Source organism: Trachymyrmex cornetzi, unplaced genomic scaffold (genome assembly GCF_001594075.2).
Source record: "Trachymyrmex cornetzi isolate Tcor2-1 unplaced genomic scaffold, Tcor1.1 scaffold687, whole genome shotgun sequence".
Lineage (NCBI taxonomy): Eukaryota > Metazoa > Arthropoda > Insecta > Hymenoptera > Formicidae > Trachymyrmex > Trachymyrmex cornetzi.
This window is the reverse complement of record NW_017300011.1, coordinates 98826-119868: the sequence shown is the minus strand read 5'-3', so window position 1 is coordinate 119868 and position 21043 is coordinate 98826. Positions and strand designations below refer to the sequence as shown.

Here is a 21043-nt window from a genome sequence, read left to right as displayed (position 1 = left end):
TGGCAAGTGGAAGAGCATTACGATATAACGCAACGCAACTCTCCCGATGAATACGAGAAAGACGTAAAATTCGCAACTATTATATCTAGGTCATGATTATTACACTCTCTAGAAAATGTGAGTGTAGATTTATTAACCCCTTCAGACCTGATTTTATTCAAACCATGATGAACAAATTTTTTTAAATTTAATTCATGCGCATTTCAATAAGTACTTCATACTAAACAATTTTTTTTTAATTTTGACTTTTTCCAGCATATACGTTATTATATGTACATCAGATCTCAGATTCTAGGCAACACACAATATTTATAAAATATTTACAAAATATTTATAAATATTTATAAGGTTTATTTGAAATATTTTGTAAATATTTTTGTGGTCTTAGATTGCATAGATTATAAACATTTATTATAAACATTATGAAATATTTATTGTAAATGCTAGGAAAATACTTAACAAGAAATTATAATTTAAATAAAAATTACTTAACAGAATTATTTATTTGTATTTATCATAAATATTACCTTAAATATTTAGTCTATCTTTTAATAATATTTCGAATAAAGCTTTATATAAAATATGTATAAAATATTTATATAACATTTCAAAAAATGAATAATAATAAATATTTATCATAAATATGCTGTCTGGGATGTCGATATAATTAAATAATATATTGCTGATGCCTCGCTCATTGATTGCGTATCTCCCTTTTTATTTTATACTGCCGCTGTTTTCATTTTTATTTATTGCGCATCAATAAAGTTATTATTAGTATTATTATAAATATTAACATGGTGTGGATTTAATATCATGAGTTTTAAACTAGTGTTACATCCACATTACGTTGGTGTTTACATCAATCAACACGGTGAAAATTATATGTATCTAAATACTGCATAATATTAAATCCATATTTTTAGAGTGTAGATCTAAATTAGACATATATTTTAGGAAAAAAAATTGGGAAATTCTACGAGCGATTTAATAACCCTTGTTCGATAGTAACAAATCTTGCGGTAGAAGATGATTTGACTGCAAGATTGGTTGCATATAATTTCACAACGCGAAGTTACACAACGCGTAGGGTTACTGCGAGTTATAATTAAAAGACTAAAACATTTCATTTGTCAGACAGTATACAAATATAGTGTTTGACGTCGGACACCAACTATGTGAATGAAATTACAGGCCGCGAAACCAGGAAGAAATTATCGTACGATTGTTACTTAGGAAACAGACTGGATGCATTGTATGATTCTTAAATTACTATTACACGTTTTGTTTACCGTCATGCTCTTCGCTTACAACCGCACACTTATACAAAGTTACAAATTGCACATTTTTTCCCGGAATTCTAAAATAATTTTGAACTCTCTCAAGTTTGCCCTTTTAGAATTTTTTTTGCCTGCGAGAAATAGTTTCTGCGTGCGAGATACTAATTATTTTACATATCATACAGTATGTAGAAACTCACAATCAGATCTGTGAGAAAAAAACGTTTCGAAATACTTTCGGAAAATATTTTCGAAAACACGCATACGATTATAATTAACAAAATTTGCGCTCTGAATCTGGTATCTTAGTTAATTTCCTGATTATTTTGATGCGATATATTCATGTAATTTGCTGATAGCTAATTTTTATCTTTGATAGTTAATTATTATCTCCCACTTCGTCGCCAGGATCTGCATAAATTCTCGATGATTCAGCGCGGTCGCGCATTTAGTAATCCTAGATGGACGAATAAACATTTTTCGATTAAATCCGTCTCAATTGTGTTAAATACGAGAAATGGCAAAAAAAAGCTTAGCTCTCATCTGTGCCTCTATAATTCTCACGCAGTTCGTTATCGTGAGTTGTAACGAAGAAGTGAGTACGAATATGAATTTAAATACCTACGACAGAGATTTTTATGATCGCCAATATAATAACTTTCTATAGGATATAGATTGGACTACTGTTCACGATGAGTTAAGGAAAATGGCTGGAGGTTTACGAAAAAAATGTCTCGCTGAAACCGGTGTGACAAGCGGTATGTTCTCAGAATATCAGCATTTAATTAACGGTCTCGATATTTATCACTAATAAAAGAAGAGCCAACTAGTATACACACGAATTTCGCTAACTTATTTAAATATGTTTCAATATATTTATCCCTCAGTAATTCATGAGCAAGTGATACGAAGTGATATTTAGGTATTCGCGAAAAATTTTCATCAAAATCCGGGAAAAAATATTTCGTATATAATTATATATAGTTATATATAAAATTGACATATTTTATACAGTTATATATGTGTGTGAAATATGTTCATATAGATGATATTTCTTCCCAGGAAGTTTTTGAATTCTTTATTGAATTATGAACTGATATTCACATAGTTGCAGACGTTAAAAATGTGTTAAAATAATATTATAATTATAAAACAATTATTTTTCTACTTTCAATTTCTCGCAAATTCTTTGAACAATTAAAGTGGGGAATAAGTATAATTAATATACAGTGTTGGAACGTATCTAGGTAAAAGTATTAAGATACGGTATCTAGATACTTTAGCTGTACCTAAATGCGTTAGGTACAGCTAAAGTTGCTAAAGTATCTAGATACCGTATCTTGATACTTTCACCTAGATACGTTCCAACACTGCTAATATATAGTGTGTACTAAAACATATTTGAAATTAGGAGAGAGAGAGAAAGAGAGAGAAATATGCGTTTAAAATTTTCTCTTATAAAAGAAATAATCAAATCGGTTGATACTCGTAAAAAAATGATTTGCACTACTTTGCTGTTTTTATATTTATCATTATGTATTAAATCATTTAATAATTTTAACGATTTTATTTACAGAGATGCTAGATGGGGCAGAATTAGGCGAATTTTCGGATAAAGACAAAACATTGGGGTGTTACTTCAAATGTGTAATGGAAAAAGGGGGAGCGGTAAAAGAAGTTTTTTTTTTGTAAAAACAGATGTATAATACAATTATTAAAATTGGATCATTAAAGCTTGAACTTCTTTTGATTAGATGAAGAAGGACGGCAAAATAAACTACAAGATCTTATCCAAGTTGATGCCGGCGGCGTACAAACATATTGGAATAGAAATGCTCGACCAATGTCGTAATATAGGTAAGTATTAGTTTGTTGAAATAAATTACGTCGTTTAATTAGAAAAATAAAAAAAAACAAAAATGCAACTATTGTTCAGAACGACTATTCTATTACTAACAAAGCTATATTATAAATAATAATCTTTGCACGTAATTAATGAAAATTATGTTTCACAATGTGTTTTATACGTGATTGTCGACTTTTTCAGAGGGTACTGACAAGTGCGTCATAGCCATAAACTTTAACAAATGCATGTACACCGCAAATCCTGTGGTACGTATATAATGATTAATATCCCTTATGCAATGATTCTAATGCATCATGTTATACATGTCTTATTGCATTTTTTTCCAGGCATACTTCGTTATCTAAATATAGAATAGGTAAGATGTGTAAATTTGAGCTCGTAAAATATATATATATATATATATATTTCACAATATAAAATACTTTAAACATTCATTCTCTACTTTTTAAATTAAATCCTCTACTTCTCGTTCTTACGTTAATTTATAGAATAAAGTAAAACGTATATTTGAGAGAGTAAAAATTGCATAATTATTCGCAAGTAAGAACATTTTTATATATAACAATTACATGAATATAACAATAGCAATTTTTGTATGTACATCTTACTTTATATAATTTAATGGTTATATCACGATTTATTGATCATATATAGGATGCATCATAGCTTACGTCTGTATGTCTCTTACATTAAACTATTACAATGATAAAGTTACTCGATATACATACAAACAATTCATGCACGTTATATACATTATATTCGATCAAACACAATTCTCTCATTGATATTGTTCGTGCGTATAAATATTAACAAATCTAAATACACGCTAAGTGTATCAAGACAGTCTCTTTGTTTTTGACACATGCGACTGTCGTGATAGATATTGCGTATAAATTACAGACAATTAAAGACGTATAAAACAATGAACGATGTAAGATCTTTACATCTTCGATAATCTCTTGAGATCATTACAAACGAGTCTCACTGTATAAATGATGATGGTGCTAACGATGACAATACGATCTATGCTTTCCGTGGCTTCGTCTTCCTCTTGTTAATATTCATTATTTGCTCGACTATGATATCATCCGCTCTGGGATCGATGGGAATGGCCTGGACAGGCGTTCTGGAGCTCGGCACTGGCTTAGAACGTCTCTCCAGTAGCGCGTTTAACCAAACCCACAATTTTTCGCGATTAACGAACGCCAATGCGACTATCATGATGAATGGCAGCGCGATCACCGATGTCTGATTCATCTCACCCTGATCGACTTTCCGCTCCGCGTTGAACGCCAACTTGACGTATTTGAATGACGAGTTCGCCTCGAAGTAGACTGGAATAGTGCGGTACTTGTGTACGGCCTGAGACAGCGATGACTCCAATTGGACGAAGTACTTCCTGCCATCGGCTTGTAATGGTGGAAAATGCACCAGGAAACCGGCGTTATAAGTGCCGGTATTCTTGCTGGAGGATTGCTGTATGTCCAACTTAGAGATGTGCACTGGAGAATCAGGAGTGTCCTCTCGGCACAATTTCACCTTGATTGTACGATAGTGTTCCGGTTGGGCCGATGTGACATGCACCGAGACGTCCGTGCGCGAGATCGGATGAAAAGCGATCAGTCGCAAATCGTGGATGTCCTGTACTGGCTGCACCAGCTGAGAACTAGGGCTCGTGCGCTGTATATGAGCGTTGCTCTCTACGTTCGGCTTTAGACGGAAGGTATAGATGCACTGTAAAATTAATAAATTGTTATAAGTAAAAATTAGATAGATAAGATGTAAAAATTATTTTGTATTATTGCGCAAATTATATCATTAATATAAATATTTACCGTAGGCTGGAGACCGCGAATCCTGAAGTTACCATTCTCTTCAGTCGTGGCCTCTTCTTGGAGACTGGAACAGTTTCCTTGGCCTTGAACTTCAACCAGCAAGCCGACTTCCGGTTCCCCATTCAAAGACGTGATGGAACCGTAAGCGCTATAGGCAACTCTATTACCGAATAGATTCACATTGACGGTCGCCCCTTCCACGACGTTAATCATCTTTGATGGTGGATCAAAGCGATATTCCTTCATCATAGGTCGTAGATAATATTCACCCGGTGACAACGAATTGAATATAAATTTTCCGTCTTCACCAGTTATGCTGTTCTTGCGGTAACTTTGACCGCCAGACAAAGAAAGGAGTACACCCTGAAAAATAATACAATATTATATTTTTTTTATTTCCTGTTAGTGTTTTACTGATAAAGTTACCTGCAATGAAGAACCATCAGCATGATCAGAAACTTGCACAATAATCTCGGCCAATTTGTGTGCCAAGAATACTCCTTTAGCATCAGGCCCTGTGATTACAAAGCCCTCTTTCTCAGCTGTAACACTATAAACAAACAATTATCAATTTTACAATAATTAATTGTTGTAATAATAATAAATTATTACCAATATACCTATATTCAATTTTTCCATCCAAAGGTCCTACGCTGTAAGTCCCGTCTTTTTGTGTAACTAAAGTATGAATTGGAGACTCGTCATTTTTCCCAGTTATTCGTATAGTTACACCTTCCAACGGTGGAGAAATCTGTCCGGCTATAATCTAAATAATATTCTCGTTTGAGCTGTGAATTCTATATGTTTAATATAGTAATAGTTATTTACCTTTCCCAAATCACCGGCAAAACTTGCAATGTCATTATGACAGTCATTCACGCCAAAGACTTTCAGAGACGGTGGATTGAAGAGCAGAATGTCTGATAACGGAGTGATAGTATACATATTATCCGTTTTCGCCTTAAACTCAAATTCATACTTGTATACGCCATCTTTTTTTACATATTTCAGTGGACTAATCCTATCAAAAAATATATTAATAAACAAAGATGTATATATACATTTTATATATCAAAGAAATTAATAAAAATATTAATATTATTCGAATACAAATGTAAAAAAAATATATGCAAAATTTTTCTCAAAACGTACAATGCAACTTACGTAACACTGTCATTAGCGTCTTCAATTTTTACTTTAAGATCGTTTTGCATGCTTAAACTTATAATACTGCCTTTATGAGTGTGTTCGGTGGACTGCAGTAAGATCGGGGATAAATTGTTCGTATCCCAAGTGTAGGAAGAATTTTCATATATATGGCAACCTTTCGGAATAAAAGTGTATGTTCCAGATTTAGGCACACAATGCCTCATGCTATCTTTATTTAGAGGTAGAGTTATTAGTTTCGTGTTATTAGGCTCGAAATATTCCACGATTGTATCATGAGACGATATGAAGGTGATGGAGAAGCCGGTTTGCTTGAATGGTGGTACTTCAGCGCGTTCCGACGTTATCGAGATCCTATAACTGGGATTTTCCCAGCAAAACACGTCGTTATCGATGAAAATCTCATAATGGCCAGGTAGAACGTCCGTGAACTGATACTGGCCATCTAAGTAATGGAAAACGACTTCACAGACAGAGGAGATAGTATCGTATCGAATTAAATAGACATTACTGCAATAACAAATAGGTACGAATATTTTATATTGGTTGCTTGAAATCAAGTTAACTTTCAAACTGATTGCAAACACAAGATTTAGAAAATCGGAGAATCCTTTTTATTTTACAAGACCATATTTGTTATTGCAGCTCAAATTATACTAAACCACTAAAAACATTTTATAATAACGTTGATTAGTGTTTATGTCAGCACACCTTTAGCTTGTACTGTCTTTATCGTGACTCCATCGAGTATTTTCAAAGTAACTGAAGCCTGGCTGCAATCTGTCCCTGGCAAACAATGCACTGTTCCCGTTAACGTGGCTTTTAATTGTAAGAAGTTGACATTAGTAATTGGTTGAGACGTCACGTCAATTGTTTGTTGCAGTGGATAGAATCTAGAAATATAATAAAGTTTTTATAATTCGTAACTATCTTATGCACATATATAATTTTATAAAGCTTTACATCTACTCTGATTTATTTTTACATTCGTTACTTACTGTAAACCCTTAGTTTTTTCTTCCGTGCTCACAATTACACTCAATTGATATTTATCCGGTGCAAGATATACAGAGTACTCTCCCGTTTTCTCATTGGTGTCGAGCTCCTTATAGAATGTAGCAGCTGTGTTCTGAATGGATATTCGGCGAAAATGCAGCGTCCCCTTCGCTGACAAGGTTACTTTTCCTGAAACTTTGTATGCCGAAGGTACCAGCACAGGAAATTCAGGCGAGGTGGGAGATATTTTGACTGTCCTCTCGCTAAATTGTACATTTTCTGGAACAAATAGTTGTACAAATAATTCCAAAGAAGTTAGTGAACGATTTAATTTTTAAAAAATCTTGTAAAATTTTTTATACCAGATTCTGCTTTAAGTGTATATTGGCCGGCTTTCATGTTATCTAATACGTATTTTCCATTCTTATCTGTGACTGCAACTTCTTTATGTGACAAGAATATCTTTGCTCCTTGTAACGGATTTCCATTCGTGGCGCTACGTACTAAACCGCCGACCGTAAAGCCGGTTACTTTAAAGTCTGGAGTAAGAACTACACTGTTGTGGCTAACTTTGAAAGACAATTCTGGTGGCTGAACGTCGAATTTTGTCTGGGCACCAGCGTAGTGAGGTATAAGCTTATAATCGCCAGGCGATAGACTGGGGAATATAAATCTACCGGTATTGTCCGAAGTCACGTGGCAAAGTGGTTTCTTGGATTCGAAGTTTTTATTTACGGGAGTGGTCTCACACTTCTTTGCAATACCGTTCTGTAAGGTATACAAAATTATTCATTCTACGAAAATTTCTATTAAAGAATACTTTAAAATTTTGAAAAATATCAAAAATACTTTGATTGCCATGTGGATTTTTATAATCGGCCCTCTGGCACCATACTACTATTTTTTATATAATATAACTTCAGTAAATTTGTTTTCATATTAAAATATTGTTAAATAAAAGTTTTTAGTAAAGTTGATAGACTTCTCTAGAAAATTCACAATATATTATATAAAATCAATGCAAAATATTCTTAGTTTATGATGGTAATGGGTAGCAAATGTGTTCAATAAAAAAATAACAAAATTCAATAATAAAATTGAGGTACAGCGACGCCCTAAAGTCACGTAAATGTGTACCCACCTGGATACGCATGGCAATCAAAGTATTAAAGTATACTGGTAATATTAGTACGAAAAATAATAAAATAAACCTTACGCCGAAAAGAATGAAGGATACACCAGCCATTGGCTCATTTTCACTAGTAACTTTGCCACTAACATCATATCCTGATACTACCAAGCTGCCATCTGCGAGTTCTGTATTTCCCTCTTGTACAGTTACTTCAATTTTCTTTTCTTTTATTAGCCATCTAAAAAAGACAATTAATATCGATTTTGTATCTTTTGTATCATAAAATAAATTCATCAGATATCAGACTGTATACTTACTTGGAGTGATGCACAACAAGAATGTACTTTCCAGGCTGAATGGGAGTAAAGTAAAATATGCCACCCTCTGCTGTTAACATTGATTTAATAGGATTTTGTTTATTGTTGTCTGCATATAAAGAGATAGTAATTCCTTTAGGACCGGAGTCAGTACCTAAACTAATCACCTAAAAATAATTCATATTAATTAAATAACGCACATTGAAAACATATATTAAAAATTCTATTGTTAAAAATTATTAGAATTGAATCATAATAATCTTCAAATAAATATTTTCATATATAATACTCACAATATAGGAGAAAATTTATTACTTACACGACCTGTAATACCAAATCCTTTGAACGTAAAGTTAATATCTTTTCCCTGGCTGCAGTCATCCGTAACACCATCTACATTTAATATTACCTCTGTGGGCACAAAACTCCAGCCTCTGGGAGGCTCCACCTGATATATTAAATATTAATTTTACAACATTTTATAAATTTTTCAACAATGCCAATTAACAGAAGCTAATAATTTTACAAATTTTATAAATTAATAAAAGATAACAATCTTATTCCTTTCAAAACAAGAGAGATTTCTTTTGAAGGTAAAAATAAACTTACATTTACATTACGCGTAATAAACAAATTTTTTTTTAATACAAATAAATAAATTTTATAAATCTTTTTCAATATTTTATTACATCATAAAATACTGTAAATAAAATACAGTATTTTATCAATTTGTTGACAATGCTAATTAATAAAAGCTACTAATTTTACAAATATATATTAATAAACAATCTTATTATTAAATCTTAATAAACAATTCCATTCAAAACAAGCAAATAAATTTATACTTTCATATTAACACATAATAAACGAATTTCATAAAATTTCTTGTATATCGAATTTATTATTTAATTATTGACAATGATGGTGCATCTTTCCAGCTCACCTTTAAAACATATTCGCCTTTATCGTACAGAGGTAGAAAATAGTAACCAGTGTTAGGCGCGCCTTCGGTATGATCCTTTAGACTACCAGTCTTCGTATACCTGATAAATTTATCTCATAAAATTCTGACATTCAGTAAGCATTTTTTAGGATGTAGCTGATATAGCAATCAGGTAACCTCTCACCCAGTTAAATACTCACAGTTTTACGTGCACCTTCCTGAAATCGATGTCGGTATGACTTTTCAGGAAGCCACCGCATCCCAAGATATCTTGGGTGATAGAGCCGGCGATGAGACCCGCCAGGCAAACGAAGAAAACAAGACATCGTTCAATCAAATCCATATCACTTGTCACCGTTGTCCGCTGTTTGCTGTCTGCTAAGCTGTGCTTGGCTGTGCTAAAGGTGCATTAAGGTGCCATTGCATGCGAGCGTCGAGCGTCGAGCATTTGCGCAGATTATTGCGCAAAAGTTTGAATCTCCCGAGTCTGGAGATTCGAACTTCTGCGCAATAAGTTGAATTTAAACAAGATAATATAATGGCATAACAAACAACTGGCATAATATAAATATTCATTGCAATGAATAAAATTTTTACAAGCTTCACGACGTATTGCACGCTTCCTTGATTTTGCAGCTTGCTCTTTGCTGTTCGTTCGGTTCAACTTTAACGAACTGCGGCAAAATGTATTTTGCGCTGGAAGTGCGTCATCTCATGTAAAATAAATTTGCGTCACGTGACGTTTTGCTGTCGCAGCATGCTGCGCATAAAAAGGCACCTCAAGCATCTAGCTCACTAGCGCCACGCGGACATTACGCGAACTAACGATGTGCAGTGGGGCGCAGTGGGCAGAGTGGGGGCTGCTTTAGACCGAAGAAGATTCTACGGCTGCGGTCCACTTGACGCTACAAACGCTTCGAAGCGTTTGAGCAACCAATCAGAACAAAGAATTTTACAAATTGACTAATCAAAAACGCTTTGAAGCGTTTGTAGCGTCAAATGGACCGCAGCCTACACAGTATACGTGAATACGTGGTGTCGCCCGAATTGTACTGCATTTTGTTTGAAGCTGAAGCGAGTCTGATTATAAAATGTTGCCCGTTGAGTGGAAAAAATTACCTTTTAACAACCAACAGTAAGTTCATAGTTTTTCTTTTCTCTAAATTATTATAGAAATAGATTGCAACTAAAAGTAAGTTCGGAATAATGATGCATGGACGAATTAATCATTTAGAATTAGATTACCCGCGTTTAGTACGTTATTTTTGACAAAAATCGTTTTTAAACATTCGTATTCGTAGTTTATTAACCCTTATAACATAAATACATTGGTATTTCGTCCAAGTAGCACATAACGCCTAATAAAGTTAACAAAGCGTTTAAAAAGCGCTTACATACATTACTACATTACTTCTGTTCTTTCAGCTGAACTTCTTGCATATTTCATCTTTCCTCTCTTTTTTTCACGTTAAAAAAAAGGATATAATACTGTACCTACAAGAAATTCAACTAAGGCTGCATTCAGGGAACTCGAAATCAATAGCATCAGCGCATTTGCACTAAATGCAAGTAATGCAATCCAGAACTGACGAGTGCAAACGTGCATCAGACAAGATAAAAAACGTGTTTTAGTGCAAATAAAAATGCCGTCCCATATTATTTACATGGAAATATTAGATTTGTGTGATGAAAATTAAAGTATTAATGCAATTTTACAATTAAGAATTAAACATCTATTTACGAAACATAAAAATAATAATAAACTGTAAAATTATTATTATTATATTGCAAGTTAATCGTGTAAATTTTAACAGTAATACAAACACGTATTTTATTTTTTACCTGCTGCACGCTTGCATTCGTCAGTTCTAGTTCAATCTTCAGTGTTTTAGCAAGTTCTAGTGTAATCCTTATGTAGGAGCAGAAAACCTAGCACAATAGTTACTACGTTTACACGGCACGCTTAAAGCCCGTATCAGACTACCGACTCTGCGAGCCAACCCGACTGCCAACTTTGACTGCCGACTAAGGGTCCGCGCACAAAGATGGTCGCAACTGAGTCGTAGTCGTAAGTCGTTGTCATAGGTCAACGCACAAGGATTTTACGTATGTCGTTTACGTATATCCTATTGCGTCAGTTGACGCAAACAACTGGCGCAATAGGATATACGTAAACGACATACGTAAAATCCTTGTGCGTTGACCTACGACAACGACTTACTACTACGACTCAGTTGCGATCATCTTTGTGCGCGGACCCTTATAATGGACCAATCACATTGAATCAGTCTTATTGTGATTGGTCCATTATTGGTCGGCAGTCAGACTTGACAGTCGGGTCGGCTTGCAGAGTCGGTAGTCTGATACGGGCTTTAGGGGCTCCGCACAATAAAAGGAACAGAGAATAGAGAACAGAGAATAAGAATTTCAACCATACACACTATGTATTCCACAATGATTTCTGATATAGGTTGAAATTCTTATTCTCTGTTCTCTGTTCCTTTTATTGTGCGGAGCCCCTTCCGCCGAAGTTATAACATCGATGTTATGTAACTGCCCAATCACAGTCATTCCATTCTTCAAAAAGTCTTGTGAGACTACTCGAGCGGGACGGACGTGTGCCGCGCCCGCTTCGGGTATTGCTTCTTCTTCTTCTTAATTTAATTGGCCCAGGCCCTCGACAACGAGGTGAACATGGCCATACTTACTAATCACAGTTAAAGCCGGAATCGCTTTTCAAAAAATTTAATGAAATGATGCAACACCCGAAGCAGGGCAGACGAGCGTCCGCCCCACTCGAGCAAGCAAACGAGACTCCTTCGGGTATTGCATCATCTCATTTATTTTTTGAAAAGCGTTTCCGGCTTCGACTGTGCATTGTGTTACACTATTTGTCTTGACTACATTATTATTTCGATTAAGCTATTTATGCATTGTGTTATATCATTTGTCTTGATTACATCATTATCTCGACTAAACTATTTATTTACGTTTTTGGCCGGAATCGTCGCCATTTCTGCGGCGCGTGCCATTAATTTCGAGGAAGAAGGAAGAAGAAGAATTCTATTCTTCAGAGGAATAACTATGATTGGCCAGTTTCATAACATCGATGTTATAACTTATAGCGTTTTCGGCCCGATCGGGTTTGCACCATCCTGGGTTGGATTAATCTTTCCTATTGGTTGACGTCACCCGCTTTATCAATAGGAGAGCACAAAGCGCCATTAATCCAACCCAGGTTGGTGCAAACTTTGCCGGGCCGAAAATGCTATTAGGCGTAAAGCGTGCCGTGTAACAGAGGTCAGTGTCTACAAAGCGGTAAAAAAGCGCGTGTAAGGTTTTCTGCTCCTACATGAGGCTGTGGTCAAAGTCTCGCTACAAATGCTTTGAAGCATTTGATGGACCAATTAGAAAGAATTTTACAAACTGACCAATTAAAAAACATTTCAAAGCGTTTGTAACATCGCGTTAACCGTACCCTGAGTCTGAACACAATAGAGGAACAGGAATTAGATATTAAGATTTCAACCTATCAGAAACCGTGTATTCCGATGTAATTAGTTTCTGATAGGTTGAAATCTTAATATCTAATTCCTGTTCCTCTATTGTACTCAGGCCCATAATCTTGCTAGAACACTGAACTGAACTAATGCAATCCAGAACTGACGAGTGCAAGCGTGCAGCAGACAAAATAAAAAACGTGTTCTAGTGCAAATAAAAATGCCGTCCCATATTATTTAATGGAAATATTAGATTCGTGTGATGAAGATTAAAGTATTAATGCGATTTCACAATTAAGAATTACACATATATTTACGAAACATATATTTACGAAAAACATAAAAATAATAATAAACTATAAAATTATTATTATTGTATTGCAAGTTAACCGTGTAAATTTTAACAGTCATACAAATAATTTTTCATGATTTTGGATAGTTTACACGATGTCTGTAAAATAATAGATCTTTAATTATATATTTCATCTGTGCACTGAAAAAAATGTTATTCATAATATCAATGAATGACATTTACTGACTTTAAATTCATTGATATAATGAACTTTTAATAGATATTATGAATATTTTATTGAGTATTTTTTATTAGCTAATAACTGGATTTATTAATATAACAAATCACTGTTTATTAATATGCTGTACTTGAATATATATATATATATATCATAACTAATATAACATTTAATTAAATCAATGAAAAAGTTCATTCTTCCAACAAATATGTTCATATACTTAATAAATTCATTTATTAGATGTCTATTATAAAATTTTGTAGAAGTGATAAAATACATTCATTATATTAACGCATTTTTTTATTAGTTAATAAAGTCTGTACATTAGCTCAATAAACGCATTAATAACAATAAAGTTTAATGCATGATTTAATGAATCATTATTCATTGTGAATGAATAAAGTTTTTGGTTATTATAATAAATCCATGGCAGACTATTTTAATGTATATATTCGTTGTCACAATAAATTCTTAATAGTTTAATAACTCAAATTGATCATTTTATAAAACCTAAATCATTATAGGAATAAAATTGTTCATTGGACCAATTTTAATGAATTTTTTATTAATACCAATGAATACTTTTATTGTATTTACGTACATTTTTGATTCAGTGTGAGAAAAATGATTCGTTTTATACATATAAAACGAAAAATCTCTCAGCCATAATTATTTAATATGACTTATACAGGTTAAATAAACATTCTAGATAAATCGACATTCGGATAATCTTTACCTGTTGTTTTCACCAAAATGAAGCAACGGCTATAAATTTTATATATTAATTTATTTTATTAATTCATTATTTTCTATATCAGTGCATTTTTCTGTAGTATACTTGATATCATTGCAATTATTTTTATTGCAAACTCACATCACACTTATGATTATGCGACTATTTTTAGGACTACTGCAAAGTGTTATAAGTACCGAGAAGTAGATTTGATGTTCAGTAAAAAGATAAAGTTTCTCGTTTGTGACATTTGGGCATATTGTTACAGTATTTTTTTGCTCACTGAAGATGGACAGGTAAATTAAATGTTTATATTATGATAAAAATATTTGGCATTTGTAAAAATTGTCTAAGGATCTTTTATTTAATACATTTTAAATATTTTTATGTTTAGAAGTTGAAATATAAATGAAGGTAAAAAGATTGTTTATCTTGTAATAAATAAAATATATAAATGTAAAAAGAATAGTCTTGTTAAAATTTTAAGATAAATTGTTTTTATAAACATTGAAAAAATAGCGTAGATTAGGATATTGTTTTATATTTAAGGCACTTTAGGGTAATCTAAATTAGTACAAATTATTCCAAGAAAACGGCAACAATGTTAATATTGCGTATTGCTGAGACCTATCGTTATTGATTATTTGCTGAAATAATTCGTATTGTATGGGAATTATGTTGAAAATAAACTATGTACACAATATCTGATTTATATATGTTTAATAGATATAAAAGTATAACAACATAATATTGTCATGTCATACTTAAATATCTCGTAAGATTATTTGCGTAATATTTCATAACGTAAATGCATGACATGTCTCATATTTTTACATTTTTTATATTTATTAAAAGCTTAACAAATTGATAGAATTGACAGATATTTTGTATATTCACTGAATTGAATAATATAGCAGTGCATTACTCAATATGTTATTAATTTTTTTACTTGCTTTTACACTACATTAATTTATTTTATAACATATACCTTACATGATGCAATAGAAATAAGTACTGCACGAAATAAATATATATTATGCATAATATATATTAAACGACAATTGAATAAAATCTGTGATATTGTATAATAGAAATTTTGGTGGAAACAAACTAACGAGGAGAAAAACGCAAAGTTGGGTAAGTTAATATCTTTTTTAAACTAAATTAAGTTAAAGATATGAGTACTGTTCTATAACAATTCTTCATCTAAGGTTCATTTCATATGTTGCTAAAATATAACGTTTACGATACCTAAAATTAGTGTGATTTAAATATAAGCGGGAACTTGACAAAACTTAGCGAGTCAATAAAAACTGGCTACCATATGGTATGACTTATTATAGATCTCTCATCATAAAATCATTGAACTTTTTCCAAATTAATTCTCTAATGTTTGACTTTACAGAAAAAAAATATTAGCATTAAAAAAGGTACAAAAATTTTTTATTTAAAAAAAGTTAATATATAAATTAAAGTTTAAAAATAACACTAAATTAAGTTAAAAATTAATGCATTTAAAATTAACTAACTTAAGTCAAAAGTTACTAACTTTTTTACCTTTTTTTTAACTTTTAACATTTTAATTAGATACTATCTGTTCCCGGAATAACATATATACTGATGTCCATCAATGGTCTGATAGCATTGACTGGACAAACACACACGTTGTAAAAGTCGCAGTTCATCCCTCAAATTGCGTTATTTTAACTGATGACGGAGAGGTAAAATTATGACTAAATTATCGTAAATATTATGTTTATGATAATAATTTATTATTATTATTATTACAACAATAATTAATTATTGACCTTACGAATTTTATTTAAACATATTTTGGTTATTTAATTTAGCTATACTACGTAGGAAAATTTTATTCTGTGTGGACGGATGTGTTTTACAAGTTTAACAGGCACATTGATATTAAAGTAAAAATCGCTTCCATCGCTTGCGGAGAACATTATTGTGTGATTCTTACCAATAACGGTGAAGTATATGAATGGAGTTATTGTCATACTAACGATCACTACAAAAAGAAAAAATTTTTTTTGACCAAGCCACTTAAAATAAATCAACTTTCAACCCAAACAGTTGGTAAGTTTTTTTTTCAAAGCTTATTTGTAAAGAGGTGAAGATGGATATAGATGGTGAGGGAATTTCTGAATGTAACACTGTTGAATAATCAAATTTATCCAATTTTGATATTTTAGTTAAAGTTGTCTGTGGAAATTGGCATACCCTTGTACTCACCGACAAAGGGAAAATCTATGCCTGGAAACGCCAGACTTGTTGTTCCATCTGGAAATCAATACCAACAGTTAAGTACTACGAAATTACTGAAGACGAAGAAGAAATTTGCTTTCCTTTTGTGGACAATGAAGCAATTTGCCTGCCTGTTACGGTGAATGATTTAATTAATTGTAAATTTCATGATGATGGAAACAGAAAAACATATAATAAACTAGAGAATTTTACGATCGACAGATTAAAGTACCCAAAATGATTAAAGCATCAGATATCGCTACGATAGATGGTGCGAATGCTATAAAATGTAGCGAAGATCAACTTGTCTACATATGGGGTGAGCTGTTTGGGAAGAAAATTAAGGAATTAGCCATCTGCGAATACACAAATATATTTGACATATGCAATTTGACGACGGCACAATCACCGATATCCATTACTTATGAAGTTACAGATGAAGAATCTATGATATTAAGCGATTTAGACGCGGCGTTTAACGATAGTGTAAGTTCCATTCTCTATGCTAACGCGTTAATCTATTTTAATAGATTTCCAATTAATTGGAGACCAGGTGTCGCAAGCAAGCTGTTTGTTAAACATTTTCATACGTTAAAAGTACTTGCTCCCATCTTCCTCTTTATCCTCTTTATTCTATAGATTTTCAGCATGTCTTTTATATGCTAATAATCTTTTTCTTCTTGTATTATACTTGTTATATATATTTATTTTTTGAACAATTCTTATTTCTCATGTTTAAAGTCAACGAGCGATCTTACAATAGAAGTTGAAAAGAAATCTATGTTCACAAGAGTATTTTGAAAATCCGTTCATCATATTTCGCTAAAGTCAACGAGCGATCTTACAATAGAAGTTGAAAAGAAATCTATCTATGTTCACAAGAGTATTTTGAAAATCCGTTCATCATATTTCGCAAACATGTTCCATTTTAGTGGACTTGAAAATAAACAAAGGTAATTATTTATAAAATAATTAGTGCATTTTTATTAAAAATTTACGTTCGATTCATTTGTTGCACTGTAACATATGTTTTGGAACAGGGTTATCAAGTATGATGATTATTCGTATATTGCGTATAGAACTTTTTTAAAATATTTATACACCGGTGTAATCGATCTATCTTGTTTCAAAAACGAATTAGGTGAGTTTTAATTAAATATATATTAGTACTATCTTTAATTCGTAATTAAAACGAATGTTTCGTTGTAGAGCTCCTGGAATTATCTGGCAAGTGCTGCATGAAAAGTCTTGAGAGAGATTGCATTCGGGGGATAAAAAAAAAGATGACGGTATCAAACGTATCCTCTGTTATTGAAACTGCGATGAAATGCAATAATGAGGTAATTGTTTATAATTTTTGTTTCTTTTTTTTCTATTGTTTCTTTTCCAAAGTACTTTATTTATGATGAGATCAATATATTGACCCATTGGAGTTCTTTTTTTTTACGTTTTTTTACATTTTTCTTTATTCTTGTTTTTATCACAGTAGACTACTTTTGTGTTATACATTTCTAAAATGTTATAATTGTATATTATATATAAAGTAACAGAACTATGAATCGAACTCATAAGTCGTTTCTGTTGTGTTATTAATCTATCCAGTTTCAATACTATAGTTTTAAAATGCTAGAATTTATATGGAAAGAATGGTTTTGCTAAAATATGTAAAACATTATCTAGATACAGATCTGAAAATGATATTATCGAATCAACATAATTATATAGTATGCTCAAACCGATAGTTAGAATGTCAAAACTTCTTGCAGCATTGCTCATGCTTGAAATTGATAGTTAATTTTAATGATACAATAACATTATTATACAATATTATTTTTTAGATCTATATTTAGCAAAATTTTTTGATACATCAGCAAAATTATTCTTTCCATGCATTAATTATATAAAAAATATATCTTTATTTTACACTTATTTATACCGTTGCGATTTTCAGGAATTGAAAGAATATTGTTCCAAGTTTATGATGAGGAAGGAAGGAATACTATAATGACTCACATCCGTTATCGTAGTTTTGGCAGAAATACTGCAAATGACGCCAAATGAAATAAATGGATTTTCGCCGGAAAAAAGTTTAAAGCCAAAAATGTTTAAAGAAGAATTGGAAAGAGTAAGGGACTCCTAGTGCCCTTACTCTTTCCAATTTTTTGATTTGTAAGGAGTCTTGATTAGTTTGATTTATTAACGAATTGTTTAAATAGAGTTATATATCGCGCTTCGCGTGGAAAGCCCCTAGGCAAAAGGGAGATATTGTTTACGGAATTTCACTCCAGCAATATTTAACATTATTTAAACATTTTTGACATTAAACTTCTCTTCCGGTGAAAATCCTTTGAAGGACATAGATCAATTCACGTAAAATCATGTGAAGTATTTCTGCCACAACTCATGGTAATCAGGCATGTATGATTTTCGAAAGTTCAGCCAATTTAAGGGGATTTTAGTCACAATATAAGCTTATATTGTCGATTAATAATAATTATAATACATAAATTATAATAATAAATAATAAATAAATTATAATCATATAATTTTTGTGTAAAACAATTACTTTTTTTCTCTTTTAAAGATTCGAAAATCCTTTTCGAAAATTGTATACACATTAATACGTGCTATGAGGTGGAGTTATTCCGAGAATGTAAAAAAATTTCAAAACTGATTTAACTTAATTGTAGACGAAAGTTTGGTGAATTCTATTTAATAAAGAATTAGCATTTCTTTATACAACAAAATAATATGTGAATCATTATCGATCCGATCCCGACGTCCCCGCGGATCCTGAACAAGTTGTGCCCGGCTATTGACACAACACTGTGGACTATTATTTCGTAAGTACAGATTACACAGCTTTTATACGAAGCAAATGTTACAGATCTAGAGCGTCACACTGTTAAATCTATGCTTTTCGTGAAGAATCATTCAGTCTCATATCACTTGTCGCCGTTGTCCGCTGTCTGCTAAGCTGTGCTTGGCTGTGCTAAAGGTGCATTAAGGTGCTATTACATGCAGCGTCGAGCGTCGAGCATCTGCGCAGACGAAATAATAGTCCAAAGGCACAGCGCACCCGAAACGCTGGTCAAAAGTTATAAAAGTGAAAGTCATAGAAACGGCTGTAGTACTATGGTAAATCATATAGGAGGGTGTACTGTATGAGATTCCGAAGAGCCGAGGGTCGTTAGTGATAAACCTGTTTATACCTGCTCAGTCGAAGTTGCCACTTTCGGAAGTGCGTTACGGGTCGTGCGACATACGGGAAGCATTGTGTGCTACGCTTGTTACATTCCAGTAATTTTCACTATGGAATCTTCTAATGAAGGTATGTACAATATAATTATACGATAATATAAATTAATTTCAATTTTAATAACTGTGAAAAGTGCCGCCAAAGTCTAACCTCAAATTAGTTGATAAATATTAAAAAAAGTTATCATCCGGGGAGATCCGGGAAAATACTAAACGTTAAGTTGTAGATAAACAAATACTGAAACAAAGTACCAAGTATGAACTTGCGATTTTCTTGGAATCGAATTCTACAAGCATTTTAGTAAAAGTGTTTAAACAGAAGGCCTATCAGTTATATGTAAATATACGTAATAAATGTATGTAATGTGTCGAAGTCGTGTTCAGTCCTTGTAACAGTGATGACCATGTGCTTCGATCTTTCAATATCCCTATTTCCTCGAACAATTTCAGTGGTTCTCAACCAAATGAATAACCAATGTATTTGTCTTTACAAAATGTAGTTCTTACTGTTTTTGAACTTTTTTGCAGACTCTGGCGATTTCGAATGCAAAAAGCGGGAGATATATGAAATGATAAAAACGGTTCTGCATGAAGAACTCTCCGTGCAAATTTCAACTCTAGAAGCAGAAATTTCCAAGAAAAAAAAAATGAAATTTATAATTTCTGCTACATGGTTAGGAGATGTTAAAAAACTGCTATGCAATATGAAATCTAGATTCAATGAATCGCACCGAAAGATCGACACATTTCTAAAAAAAAATAGGAAGTGGCTGGATTCATCATTTACATTTCAGGTAAACTATTGTCAATATCAATATGGTAGTCGTGTATTATGGTGGCCCTTATTTTATTGATTTTTCCCATTTCATCGAGACACCCATAAAAAATGCATAGTTTAATATAGAAATAAATTTAGAATTTTTTCAGATTTTTTAATCAACGCTAACCTGTGCCACGAAGGGCTCAAAATCTGAAAAAATTCTAAATTTATTTCTGTATTAAACTATGCATTTTTTTATGGGTGTCCCAATGAAATAGCAAAAATCAATAAATTAAGGGCCATCCTATCGTGTATGTACACTCATACGCAAAAAAAACGGGCCACTTAAAATTTAGCACTAATTTTTAATATTTTCAAATAGCAATAACTCAGTGAAAATTCATCGTAGCGAGATGTTTAAAAAAGCTCTTTAAAGCTTGAAATCCCTACTTTTTCGACCGATACT

General features: G+C 32.2%; 3 protein-coding genes across 3 annotated transcripts; 2 read left to right on the top strand and 1 right to left on the bottom strand.

The window, feature by feature from the left end:
* The first annotated feature begins 1569 nt into the window (after positions 1 to 1569).
* Obp11 (odorant binding protein 11) lies at positions 1570 to 3526 on the top strand. The gene is made up of 6 exons (XM_018517426.1): positions 1570 to 1875; positions 1948 to 2038; positions 2857 to 2948; positions 3035 to 3137; positions 3328 to 3392; positions 3474 to 3526. The coding sequence occupies exons 1-6, from the start codon at positions 1798 to 1800 to the stop codon at positions 3489 to 3491; spliced, it is 447 nt and encodes a 148-aa protein (XP_018372928.1). The 5' UTR covers positions 1570 to 1797; the 3' UTR covers positions 3492 to 3526.
* Positions 3527 to 3797: 271 nt separating this feature from the next.
* LOC108767542 (nodal modulator 3) lies at positions 3798 to 9918 on the bottom strand. The gene is made up of 14 exons (XM_018517474.1): positions 9738 to 9918; positions 9538 to 9637; positions 8914 to 9042; positions 8595 to 8761; positions 8362 to 8515; positions 7508 to 7913; positions 7148 to 7424; positions 6861 to 7042; positions 6147 to 6594; positions 5811 to 6003; positions 5603 to 5748; positions 5409 to 5532; positions 4983 to 5345; positions 3798 to 4881 (listed from the first exon to the last, which is right to left on the bottom strand). Exons 1-14 carry the CDS (start codon positions 9878 to 9880, stop codon positions 4171 to 4173), a joined length of 3543 nt encoding a protein of 1180 aa, XP_018372976.1. The 5' UTR covers positions 9881 to 9918; the 3' UTR covers positions 3798 to 4170.
* Positions 9919 to 14512: 4594 nt separating this feature from the next.
* On the top strand, positions 14513 to 18633 carry LOC108767508 (RCC1 and BTB domain-containing protein 1). The gene is made up of 10 exons (XM_018517421.1): positions 14513 to 14596; positions 15392 to 15437; positions 15888 to 16021; positions 16151 to 16391; positions 16508 to 16665; positions 16782 to 17045; positions 17388 to 17512; positions 17600 to 17700; positions 17769 to 17899; positions 18511 to 18633. The coding sequence occupies exons 1-10, from the start codon at positions 14513 to 14515 to the stop codon at positions 18562 to 18564; spliced, it is 1338 nt and encodes a 445-aa protein (XP_018372923.1). The 3' UTR covers positions 18565 to 18633.
* Positions 18634 to 21043: the final 2410 nt, after the last annotated feature.